The 19,957-nt window shown below is 40.5% G+C and overlaps 1 protein-coding gene across 13 annotated transcripts in view; it reads left to right on the top strand.

Moving 5' to 3' along the window:
- The window catches only part of SASH1 (SAM and SH3 domain containing 1), a 535,562-nt gene that overhangs the window by 482,555 nt on the left and 33,050 nt on the right, over positions 1–19,957 (top strand). For 7 of the 13 annotated variants that reach the window (XM_069010417.1, XM_069010414.1, XM_069010411.1 and 4 more), the window contains 2 exons: positions 5,250–5,362; positions 6,960–7,061. In XM_069010417.1, coding sequence (XP_068866518.1) covers positions 5,250–5,362; positions 6,960–7,061 — 215 coding nt within the window. Of the gene's footprint in view, positions 1–2,526; positions 2,568–3,883; positions 3,971–5,249; positions 5,363–6,959; positions 7,062–19,957 lie in introns of all 13 variants that reach the window. The other 6 variants (XM_069010410.1, XM_069010406.1, XM_069010409.1 and 3 more) reach the window with 2 other exon arrangements.

Genomic DNA, 19,957 nt, shown 5'->3' with positions numbered 1-19,957 from the left:
TCTAGGAAGTAAAATGCTTGATTGATTTCACTGAGGATTTTTAAGCATCAGAACTGTCTGGTGGAACTAAAAAGCAAGTGCCTTATCAGGCACTACGTGGTAAGTTCTGTTGGCATTTCCATCTCTTCAGAGCAGCTGTTAGCATTTTCAAGGTCAGCCCAGGCATGGAAGATTGCCTTTTTAAAGAATGCGTGAAATGATAATTGGAATTCGCATCCTCTGATGAAACTCAGCATAGTTCTTAAATCAGTTATAAATGAGAAGGTGGTCTGCTTGCTGTGGATCCTGCTTTTCTCCTCACCCCCTCTGGTTCAGGCACGTCAGAAGTTTGCTCCTACTGCCCTTCCCCAGTTTATGGTGAGTTGGTGGCCTCAGGCTAATTCCTACTGAACGGATGTCCACATCACAAACATTGCCACTACACCTGCTGCTTACTTGCATCATTGTTGGCAACTGTGCAAGAGAAGAAAAGGATTAAAACGGATTTGGAGGCCACAGAGCACAAGAGGCTGCCTTAGAAACTGTCCACTTTGAGGGTGATTTCACTAGTAAGGCAGTTCTGATCATTAAGAGATTTCATTTTCTAAGGATGGTGATTTGGTGCATTTCATGGATACTAAATTCATTTAAAATAAATAGAATAACTGCTTGATGGGTGGAGTCTATGGTCATGTGAAAAACATGTAGCGGATTAATTCTGTCAGTTCCAACAGAGCTTGGCTTTCATAAAAAGAAAAGTCTCCATATACAACTCCACATAATTTTCATCTGATTTACCTTTATTTAGAAAAATGCTTGCTGAAAACTTTACTTTGAAGTAAGTGTCTGGATGAATTCCTGGCCCTGTTGAAGGGCTTTCTCTAGAAATTTTTACCCAGGAAGCATGGGGTTTGTATTTTTCACCTTTCACCAGGCTTCTTAAAAATTAAACATCTGGTGGCATATTATTGGCTTTTCCCCTTCAAGAGTAAACACCAGCAAGGAAAATAGTAAATGTCTCCCTCCTCCTGGTACACTAAAAATTTGAAGGTTTTTTGCCTCAATTTGCAGTTTGTGCTGGATTAAATGTCTGATCAGTCTGAGTTTCAAGGAGGTTGCATTTCAGAGCTTCACTATGCCCTCCTTGTCTAGATGAATTACTAAATCACACTGAAACGTCATACTGTCTCGTTTCCCCTTTAATGATATTTTTGCAAATTGATGAGCATGTGTTTCCTGCTTACAAGACGTTGGCCAGTAATTGCTTACGTCTTCTAAACACCGACCTGGCTTGAACTATAATTTCCCTTCAAGTGGTTTAGTGAATTGATCAGAAACTCTTTATTGCCCTCTGCTGGGGGTCTGAGAGAGCTAAAGGAGCCCGTGCAGGCAACTGTGCATGGACAGCAACAAGAGCATGTCATATGTGTGTTATTATATGGCCTCATTTAGAGAATGGTTTGGCCTGAAGTCTCCTTGGTGCGCTGGGGTGCATGTGTTTCCATCCTTCATGGCTGCAGTACAGCCACCACACAATGGGACGTTGGCATGTCGCGGGTCCGAGCCCGCAGTGAAGACACCGCAATGGTGCTTTGCACGTGGAGCCTCCAGCAAAGCTCTTGATGCTGGCAGAAGTCATTTCCCTGGCTTGCTGCAGCGTGGTTTAACTAGCAGTTCCCACAGGAAGGCTTCAAAGAAGAACGCAAGGTTTGGTAGTTTCTGTTAGCTCCTATTATGCAGACATTAAAAAAAGGCCATGAAGCAGGGTGATGTTGTCTCATCAGAGATCTCACAATGAACTGTTGGCACTGCGTTGGAATCCATTCTGGAAAACTGCTTCAATGAACATAAAGAGCAAGAACAAAAGATTCATTTGCAATTTTAGTGGGTTGTTTATAAAGCCCATATTCTAGACTTGACTAAGTCTCTCCAGCTAGCTTTTGAAGAAGCGAGCATACAGTGAGGAGAAAGCACACAGGAGGAATTTGGGAGAAAGAAGCTGCAGTCTCCAGTCAGCTACAGTTGCACTTCATAGGGTCTGGAGAAACTTTCTTCACCTTGTCTTTAAATCTCTACTACTGTCTTCCACAAGGTGGCTTCTGGAGGTGTAATGAGCACATATTTATAAAGCATTGTCAGATAAAAACTGAATAGGCTGAAAATTGGTGTACAGCTAAACAAGTGCAGCATTCCAGTTCCACAGTTTTTAAGGCAGCAAAATCACTGTTTTGCAGATGCAAGTGGGGAAACTATGTGAATAGTTGTTTTTCTGAGGAATGCCTAGACTCCTTTGCCTTAACCATGGGTTTCTGTCAGTATATATTTTTCTGTGCTGGTCACAAAAGGCACATTTAAGAAGGAAACTCAGTTACTGTGGTCAGACCAGTAGGTTCAGTTTTTGTTTCCAACTTGCTGTGTTGGGGAGAAAAGGGAAGAGAAAACAGCTCATGATATATTGTTAGGAAACTATAATTTACTGTAACCAGACAGCTACCCTGAAATGTGAGAAGCCTGCATCAATAAGTCCATTTCTCTTTTTTGTCCTAGGCTCTCCATTCATAAATCAAGTTCGGAAGAAGGCTCTGTAGGTCAGTATATTTCATTTTATTTGATACTCCTATGGAATTCTTAAACAGCTTTTGAGTTTTGCTTGTGCTGGGATGTGAAGAGCTGGCAGAAGTCAGCAGCATTTGTGTGTGTGGAGGGCGAGTCTCCGCAGCTTTCAGTTTGATGCGGAGTGTCTCAGTGATCACTAAAACTGCCCAGCCAGCATTGTCATGTGATAAATACGCCTCTTTTGACTTGTTATATTGAACTGAAAATGTTTGCATGTTAGGTAACTGCTAGCCTGTCCTTTTGTATTCCAAAAATTACCAACACCAGTAAATAACGGGGGTTCTTCATTATTTTTATCCATGTCATTCTAGAGTCTCTTTCTTTGTTTCTGAAATTTTTTTTGCTTATTTGAAAAGAAAAATAAAACTGTGAGGTTTTTCTTGTTTGTTTCCTTGTAATGATATTCTAGGGACATTTCCACACAGTCTAAACTTAAGCTATATTTCAGAGAGTCAGCAAGCCCAGCTCTAGGGCACCCAGGGCAAGATCCTAAATACTAATAGCTTTTTGTCAGTAGCATTTCTGCCAGATCAGGCACAGTATGTTCATTTGCAGGTGGCATAAACTTTATAGCATGTGCCCTGGCTAATTCAACAGAACACAGTTATATATGCCATACCTTGAGCTAAATCCCGCTTTTCTTTCTAGACCAAATTATTTACTTTCAGGTCATCAGTCCATATGGAGATCTGATACTAGTGGACATGGAGACCCAGCCTTGTACAGTCCAGGCATATAGAGAGCAGGAGTCAGATGTAGCTGATGATCTCATGCCAAGTAGCAGAACGTGTGTGTGTGCACGTGTGTGCATGTGTGTGTATATATGTTAATGATTTCTTTTCTCTATAGGTATGCACAGGCATACTAGAAAGTCACTTATCTGAGTTGTGGCTTAAGCTCCTTAATCGTGATTCAGTTAAAGAGAATAAACCAACAAAATACTTCAAAAACACTTCCAGACTTGACATGAACAACTCAACAGACATCGAAATTAATGTAAAATATTTTCTGTTTATAATTTTAAATATCTAAGTTACTGGCTTATCTCAGTCCTCTATAGCATTGGCAATCATAAAAGAATGTGCATTCCCCTGAAATAGCTACATCAACATAGTTCTAGTACAGAATAAATGAAGAAAACCAGAAAATTTGAGGGGTTTTTATTTTTGTTTCTCATTTAAAAATACAATGTAATGCTTGAAAGCTTCTCTAGAATTTACTAACTAATGTTTCTTTCTAAAATTCTTTTTCCCTTTCCCCTCATCCTCCCACTCCACTTTCCTTTTAGGGAAAGCAGACTGGAAAAAGAAAAATAAGTTTTTTTGGCAGAATTTCCGAAAGAACCAGAAAGGACTAATGAGGCAGACTTCAAAAGGTAAAGCTTTTTCAAGGGTGCACATCCTATCTATATAAAATGTAAGGAGCCAGCATCACAAAGGAATAAAATGCATTTGTTATAGTGTGGCAGCTGGGGTCTGTGGCTCTGGAAGGTTTGGTTCGTCATGACAGTGCTCAGAACGAAAAGTCAAATTCTTGAAACTGCAGACATGAGGCTGGGATGCCTTTGGTCCTGTCTGTCAGTGATGGCACACATGCAAAATGATGCAGTTAATATATATTTATAAGTAATATATGTAAATAAAAAAGATGCTTTTTTTCCCCCCTAGTCCTGACTTGATAAGAGAAATACTGTTCTGTTTTAATTAGAAAGATGTTTCTCCTTTTTTTGGCATTTTGTTACTTTGACCTGTTTGCTTTAGGCTTGAATCCAGCCTCTCATTGTAGAAGACACTACAAGAAGGTAGTAAAAGTGCCTCTGGTGACTAGTGCAAATATCAGATTGATTCCACTTGAACTGTCATTCCACTTGAAAGTCAGGTGTCTTTCTCTAGTTCTTCTGCATAAGATGCAGCTGTGGATTGCATTAAGTATTTCTCTTCACACAGAAAATTTTTGTTTCCCCATGTGTATCTGTTAGATTCTTATGTTGCAAACAGATGCTTCTCTATGTCTGTGTGTGTTCAGATGGATTGTGAAAGATGACAAAAGCCCATTTAGTAGGTCCAAAAGGGGCACACTTTCAGTTAAGTGTGAGTCCTTGCTGGTTCTCGAGGCAAGTTCTAATTGTCTGTGCTGACATGCCAAGCACATACCAGAAGAGTCCAATACATCTGGCACCATGGGCCAGCTTAGTGGGCAATTAGATAGTCTGGACAGATCACAAGCAGTGGCCAGTCCACAGCAGAGAGCTGCAAGGGCCCAGCACAGCATTCCTGAGCAGGCAGGTTCTGGCAGCTGAGTGCTGGACTTTTCCAGCATTAGCACTTTCTCTTTTAATTCTTATCTTTCAAGGTCAATAATCATGTGATGATGGTCAGTTTTTATTTCTCCTTTTCATGCTTGCTTGCTTTCAGTGTCAAAGCAGACTTAGTTTCTTAGTTCTAATTTGCTTCCTATTACTGCTCAGTTACCTCAAAAATCATTCAGTTCTTTGAAATCATACCATGAGCCTGCTCTGGAGAGGGTCTGTTTCTGGCCAGCCAGATCCACGTGGCAACCAGATTTCAGAGCACTGGGAAAAATCCAGTTTCAGTGTACCCTGCTCTGTGCATGAATTCTTACGTGTCTAAAATATTTTTGCCTTTTTTGTGCAGGAGAGGATGTCGGTTATGTGGCCAGTGAGATCACAATGAGTGATGAGGAACGGATCCAGCTGATGATGATGGTGAAAGAGAAGATGATCACCATTGAGGAAGCACTTGCTAGGGTATGATATGTGCATACTTCAATATCCTTGACAAACATGTTTTGGAATGTAGGATATATCAGTCTGGAGTTTATAGAGATATATCAGTCACAAAACATAGGAGAAGGTGGAGAAGGCCTGCCTGTTTACCCCATTGCCATAGGTATCATAAATTAGATAGCAATTCCTTTGTTTATTGAGATTTAGCTCAACCAGAAATAGATATCCAGTACATGGTAAATTAATAGAGTCCTAAAAGCATTGCTTCTCTCCCTTAACAATAAAAGGTGGTAATCAGAGAAAAGATTTAAGTGTAGACTTTTTCATTGCAGCTGTCTAAAGTGAGGGAGAGGAATCTCTCTCACTTGTACTAGCTCTTATTTATCAAGTATGTTCATAGGTTTAAGTACTGATAGAAATGCTTCAGGTTTTGCTGAGCTTGCCTTACTTGATTCAGCACACTTATATTTCTTACTATTTTCCTTTAAGCTAAAATTTTTTCTGCTTGTTTCTTAGTCAAAAAGGTGACCTTTTACTTTAATAACCTTCAAGAAAATATATTTAGCCATTTTTGGCATATGACATTATGTCAGATATACAACACTGATATGGTTTTTTTTGTAAGTGCAGTGGCTGTCACAAAGGTTTCTTTATAAACTCTAAATGTTAATAAACCACAAGAAAAAGAACTATAAGATACTGCATTTGTGCAGCAATAGGGCCAAGGTTTTAATTGCTCAGGAGCCAAAAGAGGGTTAAAGTTTCAACACAACCTTTGTGTAAAATACTGTGATGGAACACAGGGTATTCTCTATGGGCTTCGTTAGAGAAAACATCATTTAGATCGGTTGGCAGTCAGATAAGTATCTTTATTGACACACTACATCGTGAAGTAGCTGATTGTAGAATATAAGTTTATGTTATTATCTGAAGAAAATATTGCTTTGCTGGAAATCATATAATGAAAAAAATGCAAAATTTTAAAATTATTGTGTTGGAATATTGGGAATTCTTTTTCTTCTCTGCTGTTAAAATTTTGTGGTGTACCTGATCAGATAGTTCATATATGAACTGGTAGAGTTTCCCTCTAGTGGTCTGAGCTACTAGCAACAGCCTTTTTTATTTTTTAAAAATGGGTTCTTGATCCTTTCAACACTTTGATTCCTGTAGTATTGGTTTTGTCTGAAGCCTTTTACTGGAAAATGGGAGAGGTTTTGTTGTTTTTTTTTTTAATTACAAAGGATGGTTCCTAGTCTTTAGTGCAGATCATTTTCTTTATGAAGGAAATTGGCAGGTCGTTGTGATTTAGTCTGTCCACTGTAAACTGTGCCTCTGAGATGGGGACGTGTAATTTATGTTTTACTAACAATAGCTCATCAAATTTCAGTATTTACAGATGATTTTCTTCTAAGAAAAAAAACCAACTCATTTTTAGAACTTCTGATTGTAAGTCAATTTATTTTGAGTAAGTGAGACGTGCAGTGCAAAAGTTCAGATTTCCCAGTTCCACAACGATACAGGGGAAAAAAAATGAAATTATATTAACTCTTGCTATTTTAATGAAGATTAATATCTTCTTGTCACTGGAAAATGTTCTTTCTGTCTTTTCAAATTTCAGCTGAAAGAGTATGAAGCCCAGCACAGGCAATCAAGCAGTGTAGATGCTTCAGAATGGCCTGATGGTTCTTACTCGACACTTGATGGGTCTTCCAATTGTAATGTAAGTACCTGTCATTGTGATATAGCTCCCCAGTGTCATCTAATATTTAAATTCTTTCATTGAAGTACCAAAGTATCCTGATTTACCTGGCAATTTCCTTAATAGCAAATGTGTCACTGACTTTGCAATGCTCCGTTCTGTCTGCAGAAAATCTTTAACTTGCATTATAAATCTTCAAAATCTGTTGTCATAGACTTCAACAGTCCTATTGTATAATCTCTTTTTTTTTTTTCCTCTTTTTTTTAATCTAGCCCTTTGTCACTGAGGTTTTGAAACACAAGTGGTCCCCAGCAAAAATCCCCTTGTTACAAAATGCACAGAAAAGGGCTTTTAGGTCATTAAGCGAGAAGTTGCTGGTTCACAAGTAGAGTTCCTCAGTCTTTTCTAGCCCTTGACAATACATTCTAGATGAGAGTCTAGCTAAGTCCTAGCTGCCTGCTGCCTTCAAACACTTCTGTCTCTGCATTAGCAAACTCATAGCCCAGAGTTTGTGGCTTTTGTCATAAGCAGTAAGGCAGCTTTCCTCCCTTGTTTTTGCTTCTGAGCTGTTTAACTTCTGTTGTTTTTATGGGCACCAGACAGTCTTTGTGTTATGCCATACTGAATTAATTAATTTTTCCTTCCAGATATCTTCATTTCCACTGAGTAGTTTATTCCACTTCATTTCTCTAATTGGAAGTTCACAGATAAATCTTAGAGAAGAACACATTCGACTGTCAAATTCAAGCTCTTTGTAACCCATAGAATTGAATCATAGGCTTTTGAGACCATTGGTTGATTTATTTATTTTATTGTCAGTGGAATTTCCTGCTAACTGCAGCAGCCGGTTTGCTCCTCCTTCCTAAGTGAAAAAGGGAATGCAATGTCATTTTATGAGATGTTTAACATATTTGGTGGCAGAGAAAGATTTTGTTGTTTGTGTTCACAAAAATATGCCCATCTTTAGTTACACTGGAGCAGAGGGGAAGTGATGTCGCCTTATACTCTGTTCTGATATATCAAAAATGTACAAAGAATAGAGAAGGAAGGATCCTGACTCTCCTGCGCTGATTGTTTAGCCAGCTGAAAGATGTCTTGATCTTTTCCTCATTAGTATTTATAGCTTGAACTTTCCCTTCTAAAGGCTTTTGTCCAGGGTACCTATAGCATAAAACCCTTAAAACTCTCATTTACCATGGTTAAATCTCAGAAGGATACTGAATTTCTCTCTTAAATCTTCTGGTAGTGGTTTATGCTTGTGTTGAATTTACTGAAAGCTGTGTGTATCTCTTGAGGACTGAACATGATTCAGTATTTCCTCCCTAAAGGAATGACTTGGCACCTTTTCTCTAAAATTTTTTTCCTAAGCCATCTTTGCATTTTGAGCCAAGAGCTTGGTTGCCTCTCTGAGCTGTTCTGGTAGGATTTGAACCAACTTTCTGCTAACTTCAGTGGGGGATCTCTATTCAGTCACTGTAGATAATTCTCAAGATTTTTGCTCTTGCCTCCTGGTTTTTGTCCCGGTTGCCTTTAACAGAAGCTGTGAAACTGCTTGCCTTCAAAGGAAAACAAGATCATCTGCAGAAATGAAACTTCATGTTAGAACAAAACTCAGCTTGACTTTTTTTTTTTTGTGGACAAGAATGAAACTGGGGTTAACTGGGGTGAAGGACTTTGGGCTGTAATTAACAAAAGGGAAAAACAAACAATGAAAAGTACCAGGTATGTCTAGAAATAGGATATGTGTTCACCCAGATTTTTTTGCCAAAGGATATCTCTACTAATCTGCAATGACCAGCTTTTGAGACATGCAAAGATGATTTTGTTTTCAAGCCCTTTCTTTCCCAAATGGTTTCAGGGCCATTTGTGTGACTTGTACTCTGTGTATTTGGAACCTCAACTTAAAATTACCCCACTCATTTTATATAGGCCATGAAGCAAAGATGGTTTTCCATATATTAAAAGCATACTTTTAGGTAGCCCACTGCCTTATAACCTCAGAAAGTAATTGAAAATACAAGTCCCTGAAATAAACATTTCTGGTTTGAATTTGAAGTCCTTGGGCAATGGTTCTTCTGGTTCCGTTTGCTTTTTAAATTTATTTATTTATTTTTCAGTCTCACAGCCAAGTTGTTACTAGGCAGTTTTTAATGAAACAGTGTGATCATTTTGTAAACAAAACAAAAAACAAGTTAGAATCTAAGCAATGAGAGAATCTAAAAATGAAGGCAGAATGTCTGGAGTGTTCTAAGATTTTAAGTAATTTTCTCCTTTCAAGCCAGCTCTGCCCACAGCACACAAATAATATCTAAAGTACATATATCATTAGTTATTGTTTTCCATTTTAGGAAAAGACCACTTTTTAAAAAAGCTTTTATACCTATCATGTGTTTATGACTAACATAACTGGTGTTGATTTAAAGATTCTCATTGATTTGAGGATTCTGTTTTCCAGGTTCTACTCTTTTAAATTACTGTACCAGGAAATGGAAACTTGTGTTTCATACCCATAACAAAACTAAACCCTAAAAATGAACCACAAAGGAGTGAGGAGTAGAAAGGTCAGCATCCCAAGGGAGGCAGCCCCATGTCAGTGCTGTGCTGTTAATTGTATGTCCTGTTTGTTTGTTCATAAGAAACAAATAAACAAACAAAAGCGTTGCTGAGCCAGTAGGTGACTTGGTTCTTTGCCACTTTAGAGCAGTTTCTAGCTTTCAATCTGTGGTCCCGTTGTTTCACAACAAAGTATATGTGTTCTTTATTTGCTAATGTGGGTATGCAGTTGAAACTGTTTTTCTTTTTAGTCAGATGTATCAAAGCTCTAAAACACCTCATCATTTTCTTACAAGTTTATTTCTGAATATTTATGTTTCATCTCTGTTGCAATGAAAGCAGTTCATAGTAACACTAGACAAGCTTTCATTGCCTTGTGCCAAGCATTGGGATGTAAAGCAGGTGCAGATTACAAATGGATCCCTTTCTGGATTGTAGATAAGGCCCTATTTGTCCTCAGGAGTCAGAACGTCCAGGGAAAGAGAGGACTTCAAAATTGTATCACATTCTTTCTTTACATTGAGGTGCCTTTTATGCTTCTTAAAGATAGAAGCGCATTTGATAACTTTTGGGGGCTGACATTCTCAGTTCATCTAAAATAGGGTTGCTTCATCCACAGAGCCCTTGCTGGGATGGCTCCAGCCCAGCTTGGAGAACCAGCACTAGGAGAAGTCAGTATGTTCAGTGTGTCAGTCAGTTTCTTTCCTGTGCCCTCTGCTAAAGACCACTAATTGTACCAGTTGGCATGTTTCATGTCAGAGTGGGGAAATGGAGAGAAGCACAAGGGAGCTTGTGACAGAAGCGTGTATCGTACATGTGCTGACACTGACACAAACCACTAATTAATTTCAGTGTCAGTTTCTGTAGATGCAGGTTAATTACAACTTCTCTTATCTCTGGACTAAACTGGTTTGTTGGTCTCATCGTCTGTATTTTGGTTTCGATCAGCGGGTAATGCTCAGCCATCCAGCACACCTCTAGGTAGTGTAGCTGGCCTTCGTTTGAAAGGTGCTACAGTGAGCTGTGCCATGCTTGTCTGACCCCCCCTACCAGATGTGCCTCAGCAGCCTCAGGAGAGAGGCCGTAATATTTAGGAGTGGGGAGAACAAAAGCAGCATCTCCCTCCAACAATATGGCCCACACGTGGGCAGTGGAGGGGCCTGCAGTGCTGTTTTACATCCCTGCCCTCCCAACACTTCTTTTCCCAGGATCACTACATTACCAGTAGGAAACTGGCCCCCAATTTGTTTTCTCTGAGGAGAGTGGAAGCAGTGGTGCAGACCTGTAAGTAGGCTGTGCACGTCTGCATCTGCTGTGAGGCCAGTGCTGGGGACAATTCCCGCTGGTGTTGCCTGTTTTTTCCGTCTTCTATCAATCCATTTTTTAACAGATGGCAGTGCATTGAGTCCACGCAGCAATAGCTCTAGCTGGACTGGGATAGTCATTTGTTGCTCCTGTTCTTATTATTATTTCTTTTTTTTTTACCAAGTGGTTAAATGGGGCTAAAAGTTGAAAGGCTGTGCAGAATTGGGTTTGTGTCTGCTACAAGCATCAAAGGCAGAGTAACAGATGAGAATGGACTTGGAGTTGTATTCATTTCAGTCCCAGAGATGCTGAAGCTGTTGAATCAGGATTGTGTTACCCATTGTACAAACTTGACTCTGCCAAAAGACTAAATCTGATATAATTATCTCTGACTCATGACTGTCATTACTGTGTTGTTTGGTAAGTGTGAAGAATAGGAAGAAAAGAAATAATGAAAGTGTAACTTTTCTAGCACCAATTACCTCAAGAATAAATCTAAGCATAATTACAGCAAATCCACATTATTCAGGGTTATACTATATTTCAGTATGTGGATGTTTTCTAAATGCAGCTATTTTTAAATTTATTTTTATTCATAGTACTGATGGGTTCTTAAAATTTTTAGCCATTGATTGACATTCCTATTGCTCATAATACAGGACTGTAAGCATAAACAGGAAAAAGTCTGTTTGGTATAATCAGTTAAATTTGTTAGAAATAAGCTCAGAGTCCATGCATATCGGGAATCAGCATTGGGTATCCATGGAGAGTAGAGTATGATGAGGTTTGTTTTACTTTAAACAGTAGTATTTAATTTGAAGCAATGTGAATATTTTGAAGTGTTAGCCCTGGTTTTGCTGTTATCCCAGGACTCACCATTTTTGGTAAGGTTTCTTTTCCATGAAAGGCTAAAGGGTAGAAGAGCATTTCTGTGTTTTAGCTCTTCTTGGAGAGCTTGTTGCCGCCTCCAGGCCGTGCATGCTCTTTCAAGTAACAGAGGGGAGCTGCAGCTGAGCATGGCTGTGAATGAATGCAGAGCTTTCATCTTTGCTCCAAAGAATCTAGTGACCCAATTTCTGTTAAGATTTCCTGAAAGGCACTGATGTGCCTCATTGTATTGGATGGTGTATTTATTATTGCTACCCAAATTCCTGTAATACTGTCAGTGCTTAGTAACAGTTATGATGAGAAAGAACCTATAATAAGACATGCTTCAAAATGGTAGTGGTGAATTCCCACGCTATGTGCCAATCACAGGGACTGTCCTGGGAGGCATTGGCTGCCCTCCTTTTCCACTGATCACAGGGACTGTGTCCAGCACCTCTTGGTGAAAGCTAGTAGCAGAATTACAGCATGTTTTGTTACGATCTTTCCCCTCTCTCTATCTCTGCCTAAGACCAGGAATTCCCATGGGTACAGTAATACAAAAACCTTCATGAGAGAAGTGCAAATCATCATTACCATTCCCATGACACAACCCAAATTAAGGTCAATGCTGGGGAGTGATGATAGCAAAGCAAGAGACCATTGATGTGTTTGTATTTGGTTTTGTAGAACACTCTAAGGAGTTTTTTACTTACTTTTTCTGAAATTTTCCAGAACACTTCAGAATTTGCAGGAGAAATTGCTGCAAACTATTTAAGAATAAAACTGTGTCACCTCTTTAAGTATTGTTTACCATGCAAGATGCACCCTTGTTGTTATCAGATACAGCTTGGCTAGGTATGTATCTCTAGTGGGACTAAACATTGTCACTACAGGATTGTACTGAGCAGCTGGCAGTAATGTAGCCCAAATAAACCTCCTGCTCACTGCCAATAGGAGTTTCTCCTCTGTTGTAAAGTCTCTGAGAAAATCTTCCTGCTGTCATGACTCAGAGCTTACAGTAACACCCAAGCAGTGGCTGCAGTTAGGCGTGTTCATAACCACTTCTGTTTGCCTGCATTCAGACAAGCCCTATTGACTTACTTTATTGCAAAATGTTTGGTCATGTGTTTGAGGAGGATGGGAGGTGGGAAGGCAAATTAATTTAATATTTATTCTAACATACTAGTTCACTTTTTTGTACTGTTTTTGCCTTTTGGCAGCTGCCTAATTTTTCTGCTTATTACCTAGAGGGTGGGGGTGTGGTACCAGCTTTTTCCTGTTCTCCATGCATCAGCCAGCAGGAGATGCTATAATCCATAATGTGGTTTCACTGCTCCCATCTTTTCTGAGACCAAGCCTATTAAATTAGAACAAAGCTTTGCTCAGTTCAAGAATTAGGAATCTCAAAAGCCATGTGTTTCACTGCCCTGTTTGGCAGACCCAGGCTGAATAATCTTTGCTTGTGGTACAACAGAAAATTTTAATTGCCTGCCCATTGGTTACCCCTTGTCCCCCTTCCCTGATGCTGGTGTTTCCTTCCTCATGCTTTGGATGGTAACATTAACAGCTTGATTGTTTGTAGATACTCTAAGAATGTAATTTAAGTTACTACAGCCTTCACTAAAGGGCTCTCATTCTTTTCCTTTGTTTCTCTGATATGAATTTTGCTGTGTTTCATGTATTGCTGTTTCACCCTTGGTTTTCCAAGAAGTCGAGAGGTGGGTTTCCAGTGGAGTACTCCATTCATTAATTGTACAGCCTATGTCAAAGAATAGGAGTTCTCCCTGGATCTTCATAGCCTTGCCAAAACACAAGATTCAGTTGAGAGAGTCTTGTTAAAGACTTTTGTTTCCATGTATAGAGGAGTCTGCGGGCGAATTGGAAAAGAATGATGTATTGTAACAGATACAGAATAATGTAATACAGAGCTTCATTCTGCTACATATACCTATGACAAGTGGTACATGAGTACAGTTGTAATGTCATTAAAATTAATTATGCTAATCAGTGAGAGGAGTGCTTCACCATGAGGAAATGTGTCTGGCTTGCAGATACAAAGGTCGGCAATGCGCTTTGCAAAATTAAGCTAAAACCTGGAAACAGTTAACAGAGAGGAATTTGTCTAAGCAGCTATTCTTGTATCAAGACAGACCTCCTGGGAGAATTAAACTTTTATGCTCTCGTTACTTATGACAAATATTTCCCACTGATTTCAGCAAGCAGTGTCGTCACCAGCTAATGTGTAATATATCTCTCACCAAAGTAGCCGTTGGATGCTCCTTTGATTTTCTTATAAGTAATCACAGACCAAACCCAGACATGGTTACCTACGGGGGCTGACACTGCACATTTCAGACTTGCACAGCCCTTGCAATTCATGCTTTGGGCAAAAAAATATTTATGACCTCTGTTAATTTTCTTTAAAATTTTGGAGGCCATCATTTTTAACTTCAGGATGTGATGCAGCTTATCACATCTTAGCTTCCTGCAGTTTTCTATAAACAGCCTCTGCAAGGATTAGAGGTCTGTGAAACTTTGTTAATGAAACCCAAAACCTTCAAAACTCAAGTTGCAAAGCCCCAAACTTAAATCAGTTTCACTCATGGCCATGAACTTTTAAGGGAATCTGGGATACATTTCAAGGAAGTCGCTGTCATGTTTCACTTGATGTGGGCTTGTATGTTATTGAAACTGGAGAACACTAGCTGGTTTTATCTGAAGCTTAGAATTTTCCATAGGGCTTTACATCAGGCTTTTGGGGTTGAAGTAATTTAAGGGTAAGGACTCAACTACAGGACACTAGTAAATCTATCTTACATGACGGCTGGAGAGTAGAAAAGCTGTGTACAGTAACTAGTACAAAGGTGGAGAAATTGAAAAGGGCTATTTTACTGGGGGGCTCATTAAAATCAGCCAGTCATCAAAGGGAATAGATGTTTAGTCCAGCTATGATTTCAGAATGTGATTGATTTGCAGTGAATCGAGATTAACAGGCCACTGATAGTGTGGTCCTGATTGAGGGGAATCTTCCTTGCCTTAAAGAGGATGCTGTTGGGGTATGCCTTTGCTACTGCTTTCCACCCCTGGACAGCACTGCTCCCAATTAGTAGCAGTTTTGGTCCTTGTTTTCTTGTGCTCCAAGAAGAAATGTCCAACTTCTGGATTTTTTGTGAGGTTTGGGATAAGGTGTGGTTGCCTGTAAAAGGAATGCCAGTGTACTTGAGCATCTCAGAGTCTGTTTCTTAGGAAGGGAGATCAGAGCCCAGCCTAGGCGGGGAAGTTGGAAGGAGCGCTACAATACTTCCTAAAGCCACAACACAGCTAATTACGGACCAGCACTTCTCTTTCTAGTTCTTATTTATGTTCTTTTCTAGCACTGAAACTGAGGGGAAAGATCAAAAAAAGTATCTAAGTTCACCAAGTTAAAAAATATTCAAGCAAGGTTTATTTTTCTTTCAAATTAGTCCTTCATAAAGGGAAATTCTCCAGGGATTTTTGTCAAAAGAATTAAAAAAGAGAAAATAAAAAATGCCTGGTAAAGGGCTTAAGTTATATTTCCTATAGACACAGATTCCACTCTAGTGGTGGTGTTGCAGGGTCACTCTTCATCCTCACTTTGCAGAGATTCTCTGTATTTTTTTCTTTCATTGAAATTCCATAGACAGTAATTAAGGAACTGGAGGCCAGCAAGAGGTCAGCAAGCCTTCGTCAGTGAAAACAGGGATTGTTTGCCATGTACAACACTCCCTTTTTTCCTTGTGGTGAATAGAAGATTTGCTTAGAGCTGATGACTTATGCCTTTCTTGCAAGTTATGCAGCTAGCGAGTAACTGGGGGAATCAATCAGTGAGCAGAAAACAGCTAATTGAGTCCAGCATCACGCTTTTTTCTTCTTTACATATTCAGCACTGGAATCGGAGCCAGTTTGGTGTCTGATAATGTGACTCCAGAGAAGAGGCATTTTGTGTGCAGGATTCCGAGCAAATACAATACTAAAGAAGAAGTGTCTGCTCCTAAATTTTAGGGTTACAAAGCTGACAGCGGTTGAGGACTCGGGGGAAAATACTCGAAACTGAGCTTTAGGCTTATAAATGCCGAAGCTGGTAAGTCACTGAGCATGTAGCATGATGTGGAGAGGATGTGCCTCCTGTTTCAGAGAGGGAGAAAGAGAAAAGGCTTTTGTGGTTATTCTTAGGCACAGCACAGCATGCATAGCTTTTCTCAGTTTTCTTTTTCCTTTCCGTGGGCTTTTAAGTTCTTTTCTATTCTCTTTTTCTGTCTCTGACTTTATCCAGGCATCTTTAATAAAAACTTTTTCAAGTTAGAATGGTTGGGATTTTTGGCAGATGTAAAGCCTGCTGCAAAGAAGAAAGGACATGTGTAGCTACATCTCCTAAAGGGAACAGCAAAGTCCCTTTGCATTTACTATAGAGCCTGTAGTTCTGAGGTGAGCTAGCCAGGGCTGGGGGATGTGATGTGATATGTCAGTGAATCTAAATGTAGTTTTTTGCCCCAATTTGCTGAACAAGAATTGTCTGGTAGCAAAAAAGAATTGCAGCTTGAGCTTAATCAGATATTAAAAGATTTCCTTTTTTCTTAGATGGAAGATTTCCAAGAGATTTCAGTTTGGGGCTGAACTATTACTGGGCGTAAAGCAAATTGTAAAATTTTAACCTCTCTCTAAATGGCTTCATGTAAATGTCATGTATGTTTGGGGTTTTTTATGGAGCTGAAGCAAATCAATCAGTTATGATAGCTTTAACTGGATGTTGTCCTAGTGTTTCTTGCACATTTTTATTGGGACATGGCTACCAAGCTTTGCCTGTTTTTAAGGGCTGCTGCTATAACCCTGTAGTGTTTCCAAACAGTCCTGTCAAAAGCTAGCTACTTACTTCTGGTTTACATTTTGCCAATTAATTCCAAGTACGCTAATAAATGTTAGTTTTCTCTGTCTCACTCTCCCTCTCTCTCTGTGAAGCACTAACTCAAAGAGGGAGGTTAAGATTGTTATTTCTGTGGCGTGTGAAATGGGCTGGATGTTAGAGAGCAGCAGAGCAAGGCATGTGCCCTGCCTCCTGAGCAAGCAGCACCAAAGAGCCTGCATGAGAAAAGCAGGAGAGAAAGCAAGAAGGGTGCCAGGAGCAGAACTATAGAGAGCTCCTCTAGAATCCCCCTAGAATGTCAGAGTACGTGTGCTAATTTCCTGTTTGTTCCCGAGCATAAAGGTTTTTTCTTTGATCTTACGTATGAGATGATGCAAAGCATGGCCTTTGGAGGTGCACAAGTAGGGAGTTTTCCAAGGTGAAGGGATGCGAGAGGTGGCAGAGGGGATTGATTTCTTACGGATTTGACAGCATCTTCATTGTTTGTGGCCACATTTGTTTGCAGCGAAAAGCTGGGCAGTGGGTATGGGCCTTGGCCTCTCTGTAGTTTTCCAGCCGTGTGGTACGTGGTGGCTGCAGTCCTCTGCATGCAGTTCTTGGTATTTCCAGATGCTGTTAATATATTCCCTGTTTCCCTGCAGTCCTTCGCGCGTTTGTGCAGCCAAGCTCTCCGAGCTGGCGGGTTTCCTCACCGTGAGAGCATTGCAGATGCAGGGATGCACTTGCTCCAAGGCGCTCGGGAAGGGCGGCTCCGCCCAGCCAGCCCCGCCAAGGGGCCCCGCAGGCTGCGCTGGGTCCCCGGCAGCCCGGCCGAGGCCTGCGCTCGCTTTCAACCAGCGCGAGTTTTGTGCATCAGCTTTGGCCAATTTGCTATGGTTTAGGGCTGTGGAGCCAGCTGTCTGCAATCTGATGTAATGTTGCCCTGGAAACCAGAAATGAAACACTTAAGCATTCACCACAGAATTACTACATACAGCATTAGCCAAAGTAATTAAAAGTTGAGCCATATGGGCTTTCAGATGGAAAAATTTGGAGCGGAGGAGATGGAAGTTAAGTTGTTCCTATTTGCAGTACTGCAAATCCATTTGTTGTCCCCTTGAGGGCACAGGGAGAGGCCTGCCTTGGCTGTGCACAGGGGACAGGGAGCTGGAGGGGCTCTGGCTGTTTTATCAGCACGTTAAGGACACCAAGGCTTGGCCTGGTGGAACAGCCGTGTGCCAGGGCCAGGAGGCGTTGGCAGAGGGGGTGCAGCAGGGACTCCTCCAGTGCCAGAGAGGCTCTGGCTGAGCATCTTGCAGACACGTCCACTCTGTAACAGACCACATCTACCCTTCTGCAGTTCTGCAGCATGCTGGCATGCCTGTGAAGGAGGAAGAGGGCAAGAGGGGGCTGGCAGCTGTCTACGTCCAAGTCCTGTGCCAAGGCCTCACTGCTAGAGCTGTCCAGGAAGCCATTTCCCAGCCCACCACACTTTGGGGACACTGGGGTAATTTTCTCATCTGAAGTCAGGGACAGCTACCAAAAAAAGCAATTTGTTCACCGTGAAAGATGGGAGGGTAGAGTGGGTTGGGGAAGTCAAAGCATGGAAGTTCAGTGATTTCCAAATATGTCAGTTATGGTCTGAATGCTTTACATTTCTGTTCTCTGTTTAATATTAGCTGTAAAAGAAAGCATTGCTTGAGCTGGAAAATTAGGCTCTGTTTCCCATGTGCCAAAGTGGAAACTTTTGATAATTCCAAGGCCTTTCTTAAAAAGTTGATTCAAAAACAGGAAGCAAGTGAAGAGTAACTCTTTTTGGAAATGCATTCATTTTCAAGGAATCGGCATTATTTGACAATAAAGTTTCCTGAGTGGCACCACTGGTGTAGTCACCATTTTTAGGCCTTTTTGCATAAACTTACTGTTTTTCTCTGTAGAAGATTTCTCTGTCATATGCTACCTGGTATGATAGGAAATAGGCTGCTGGAGGGAGACTTGTCTTTCATCTTCCCACAAAGCACAAGCTGTTCTCGCCTATCTGCAAAGCACTGGCGATAGACAGGCTCTGTCGCTGCTTGTGGAGGACCCCAGCTCAAAAGGCTACTAGGAGTCCTGAAGCATTGGGGAAAACCAGCTGGCACTTAATTATGATTGTACTTTTTTTATTTTGAAGTATGGTGCCCTCTGTACCACCCACTCGGGTTTGATTTCAGTACCTTGCGCTGAGGCTACTTTGACTCTTGCTTTTGCTGTGGTAGTTGTGAATGCAAATGTCAGACATTGTAAAAGCTCTTTTTTCGTTGTTGGTGTTGAGTCTTCATAACTCTGAGGGGGCCCAGTTCCTTATCAGATATCAGGGGTGCAAAGCAGGACTAGCTGTTTATTCTTCAATGAAATCCTGGGTGGGAGGACCAGGTATGAGCTGTTCTGTAAGTCTAACAGAGCTCACAGTTTCACAAGCAGTAGTCTTGCAGACCTAGGGTGTACAAAAAGTAATGATGGAAAGCAATCCCCTCGAGTAATTGCATTTAAAATAAACATATCTTGAGTGCAGAATATGCATGATGGTTGCTTTCCAGGATGCACTTAATGGCCCAAGAAGTCTTGACTGAACTTCTTGATTACAGTCAATAATCCGTTCATCATCTTATCTAAATGTGTCTGTCTTGTTTGACGTATCACTAAGTTGTCCCAGGCATAATCTCTGAATTAATGCTAATCTTGTTGCTTAATTTGTCTTGATGTAAACAACCCTGGTACTCTTTACAGTCCTATTTTTCCTGAAGGAAATTTATTAATTACCTAGCCAGTCTGTAACCACAATAAACACATTCATGCAATTCTTGGATGATAAAATGACAATTCCTACAGCCGTATGCGGTCAGTTTGGTATTCCTCCTTATTTTGGAGTAATGCAAAGTTTGTGGGAAATTGGTAATTGACAGTGCCCTTGCAGAAAGTCACCAAAGTTTGCTCTGGTGTGGTTCTGGGGCCCTTGTGAGGTGCATGCCTGGGAGGTAGGCTTTCAGAGCTGCCCTGGCTCTTTCAGGCTCTGTGTGTGCCTTTGGAAGTATACCAGTGCAACTGCTAAATGGTGTCCTGCCCTGTGGCATCTGCCTTTAGTACCTCATCCTGATATTTAAGTGCACTACGAAAGTACAAAGCATTTTTATGTTCAGCCTTTTATTTATCCTCCAGATAAGCAGACAGCATTTTTGCTGGGAAGAGAAGGGGATGGCTTTTTTTTGTTTGTTTGTTTTTACTTGGCTTGCATCTGTTGGGGATCTTTATTTTTAAAAGTTTCATTAAGGAGGAGGAGAAAAAAGGATGA

This window comes from Aphelocoma coerulescens, chromosome 3 (genome assembly GCF_041296385.1).
Source record: "Aphelocoma coerulescens isolate FSJ_1873_10779 chromosome 3, UR_Acoe_1.0, whole genome shotgun sequence".
Lineage (NCBI taxonomy): Eukaryota > Metazoa > Chordata > Aves > Passeriformes > Corvidae > Aphelocoma > Aphelocoma coerulescens.
Note: the sequence above shows the minus strand (reverse complement) of the source record. Positions and strands in the feature narration are given on the sequence as shown.